This window comes from Hibiscus syriacus, unplaced genomic scaffold (assembly GCF_006381635.1).
Source record: "Hibiscus syriacus cultivar Baekdansim isolate YM2019G1 unplaced genomic scaffold, ASM638163v2 tig00110260_pilon, whole genome shotgun sequence".
Taxonomy (NCBI): Eukaryota; Viridiplantae; Streptophyta; class Magnoliopsida; order Malvales; family Malvaceae; genus Hibiscus; species Hibiscus syriacus.
The window spans coordinates 930,813-934,596 of record NW_024062651.1 but is presented as its reverse complement, the minus strand read 5'-3'; the positions used below and the strand labels follow the sequence as shown (position 1 = coordinate 934,596).

Genomic DNA, 3,784 nt, shown 5'->3' with positions numbered 1-3,784 from the left:
TTTTCCTTAATTGAAAAATAAAGCAAAACACTTGAAATTTTTTTTTATCACTGCCCTATCCGGGCAGGGTAAGTACACCCTGAAGATATATCGTCATCATCTCTACTAACAACATTTACATCATCCCACTTTGCGGGTAAAGAGCTAAGGTAATTATTGAACCCACACGAACGTGTTTTACCCCTACTATCTGAACTAAGTAGAACCGGAGGAAAAACTAATTATTGAACTAACAAGTAAAAATAAAAAGGAAGTTTTGCTAATGCCACTTAAAGCCGGATAGATCTAAAATTCTGTATAACGTGTGCTATGTTTCAGATTTTTTTTTCTCGAGTTAATCCTATAAATATAAAACATAGTCTGTAAGAAACATCAGACATAAATTTGTACTACCTATATCATCTATGTGATAGCTGCATTTGTTCTATTCTCCATGTCTCTCACATTATCAATTATTTTCTGCTTCTGTTCAGCCCAAATGTTGAAAAAATACGGGTTGGGACGCCTAATGAGGGTGCAGGGAGGCGTCGACGAAACCGCGGTGACTGCCGATCTCTTAAGTAATTCCTTTTGCTTTTCATCTGCAAAGCAAAGCAGTGATTCTTCGCATACTTGCTGCGCCGACGAAGGCGGGACTGGCTTAAAGTCTTGCAGCTTGGCATATTGTGACATTAGGTGAAACATGTAATCATAAACACGGTCCATGCTTATACTTCCCATCAGTTGTTGTGCTCTTTTCCCAATTGCCTCTGCCTGATTAGCCAAATTAATCAGCAAGAAAGAAAGAAAGAATGCACCACTTTTTCTTTTTCATCAGTTGTTATGTTCATTTCCCAGTTTAAGAGGCAACAGATCATACCTGTGATGGGTTTGTATTACCCCAGTCGACGGCAAACTTGATAGAGTGACATAAATCAACGGAAGAGATGGGCCAGTAGTTTAACTTCGGAACGAGACCACGGCTGAAGAAGTCTTCATATTTTGGGGAAATTAATAGGGGAAGTGAACCACAAGATAGAATATATTTCAAGCTTACAGACCAAGCATAGCCTTCAGCATATATCTTATAACTGCAGAGAAAATGAAGCACAAATGTCAGTATATAACATTCAAGGAAAAAATAACACAAAACTATGCATTATCAGATGCAACCAATGCATATCTCTGCAGTGCAATCCAAGGGGAAAGATTGTCTGGAACTGAGTATCATTTGGTTAAAAGAAAACATGAAAAAAAGGCAGGCGTTGTTCCTTCTCAGGTCCCAAGGACTAAAAATGTAATGTGTTAGTATCACAGCACATGAACGACACTCGCACAGCAAGTCCAAAGTGTTTGTACCCACCAGGACAAGCTCAATAGATGAAACATTATAAATGGCTCATCTACTTAAAGCATAGAGACCGAGTCGAATACTATGATAGCTTGTAGTTTTCAAGCTTTGTTTAAGACTCTCAAGGAATACAGTCTAGGGAAGTTCCAGGAATATGGCTATGTTCTCTGGACTCGAGTGTGAATGATGAATATAATCATGTGTGTTACAGTAATCAGTAAAAAAACAAGTGAACTATCTGCTGCAGTATTATCAGTCAAAGAAGAGAACTCACCGATAATTACACTGATCGGATAGTTTGGAATGCTCATACCCAGCCTTTGCTTCTTCTGTCCAGTTCTGTATGGCAAAATGAAAAGCCTCATCAAATAACATACATATCATTGTCATAATTGCATTTGGAAGAATATAACTTTGGTTGTTAGACCTATCATTTCTACAATGGAGAAACTCATCCATTCAAAAGCCAAGAGAAATCCAACTAACCTGACGAATAATTTCTGTACCCCACAAATTAGTGTCATTGCACTGCATTAGATCCATACGTATTGGAGATTCAACATCCGGGTTTCCTTTCCAATAGGCATGCACAATCTTCTTCGCCCAGGTTTGAGTTTGTGAACCCTGCTTAATTTTTTTGAACTGCTCATCCCAAGGCTGTATATTTACTTCTGGCCTGCAGACAAGTAATTCATAAAGACATGCACAAGAAGAATCAAACTGATATCCACCAAACTAACACAAATCAATCATAAAAGCCCTAAGAGGGGCACTAAATATATATATACACATCCCAAGATCCAAAGTATTCACATAACACTAGAAACCCTTTAAGAAAACACTTGGCTTAACATTCACATTATGACTTATGGGAGTAATTGAACATGAAACATGGATAGCAGTGACATACAATGGTACAAATCTAAGCAGACAAATTTGCATAGAAGAACACAATGTTGTTAAGCTTGGCATTTTTCACACAATTCATACTTCCATTTAACATCCTATCTGCATAGAATCATTAACAACTGGAGACCTGGGGCTTAGTCCACAGCAAGTTATCTGCAATCCCTTGTATCCCCAGATTATGAAATTGCTATTCATATCATTTCAAGTTTGGGATAATTTTGCTCATTGTTGACGCAGATCATGCACATAAACATATCATTTCAGCAATTCTTACCAACCCCAAAAGGACCAGTCAGGAAAAGGGATGTCCAAGTGAGCCTCGGTCGTGCAATACCGGAACAGAGGCAACGGCAATGACCCGTTTTTGACTCGATTCGAAGGCTTATCCATGCAATCGAACATGATATCGACATCAGGGACCATCCCAGGATACTTTTTCAGAAGCTGTAAAATTCCCCATAGGGTAAACATCAATCTACTCTGTACACAATCATAATATAAATCGACAAACAGTTTCCCTTCCACGATAACAAAACGAAACGCAGCGTGCTTCTTGGCTTGAGTTATGATGTCAATGGATATCCGGGTTTTGAACCATGGTTCAAGATCACGGTAAATGAACTTGAAAAAGTTTGGGCATTTTGGAGGGCTACGAGATGAAACTAAACCCCGCCGTTTCTCCATGTTCTCTTCCGAGGGTTGAGCGGCACCGTCGGTGGCGGCGTAGCGACAAGTTAGATAGGAGCATTGGATGATCTTGTAAGCGCGAGTATGTAGGGATTCATCAGTGAAGTTCTTCCGCGGGAAAATATGCCACGGCGTCGGCTTTAAATTATGACCCACGATGGTTTTCGTCTGTGAAGCGAAGTTATCCACCTAAATCTCCCCGAAAGAAAAAGAAACAAAACCATCAGAACATTCATCGTTTCATTACAAGCAAGTATATATATATATATATAAACAAAAGGGGTCGACCTTGTAGATGAGGAGGGCCATAAGGGAAAGGAAAGAAAGGGCAACGATGGAGAAGAAGAGATAAGAAGGCGACCGAGGGTGTGAAGAGTGAACCCATACTTGTTTTTTCGCCATATTTGAATTTGCTATTGCTGCTTCACCCTGAAAATGGTGTCCTCTGCTGTTTGTTTTCTAGGAAAATAATAAATAAACAATCAGCAAAAAGTTCAAACGATCATTGGTGATTCCTATTCCAGGAAAACTTTTACTTAGATTATTTGTGTGTGTGTGTATTCTGCATGGTGGTTTTGGGTTTTCTACGTTCGACCGCCCCACCATCCACGTGGGTGGATTTCAGTTTTTTATGGTGGTTTTGCAGTAATGAAACAACAATTCTTTTTGGAGAAAATCGTCTCAGTGACCAAAAATGTCTTATAATATACGATTTTAACCAACTTTTTTTGTATTTGCCAAAATGACCAACAAAATCGCAACGCGAAATAAAAATCGCAACGCGATCCCCAGAATCGCAAATCAGTTTCCAAAATCGCAACGCGATTCTTGAAAATCGCAATGCGATAGTACAAATTC

The 3,784-nt window shown here is 39.1% G+C and overlaps 1 protein-coding gene across 1 annotated transcript; it reads right to left on the bottom strand.

Moving 5' to 3' along the window:
- Window positions 1–332: 332 nt before the first annotated feature.
- On the bottom strand, window positions 333–3,385 carry LOC120115233 (O-glucosyltransferase rumi homolog). Its single transcript, XM_039135993.1, has 6 exons — window positions 3,215–3,385; window positions 2,514–3,115; window positions 1,817–2,006; window positions 1,605–1,669; window positions 860–1,070; window positions 333–753 (listed from the first exon to the last, which is right to left on the bottom strand). The coding sequence occupies exons 1-6, from the start codon at window positions 3,326–3,328 to the stop codon at window positions 403–405; spliced, it is 1,533 nt and encodes a 510-aa protein (XP_038991924.1). The 5' UTR covers window positions 3,329–3,385; the 3' UTR covers window positions 333–402.
- Window positions 3,386–3,784: the final 399 nt, after the last annotated feature.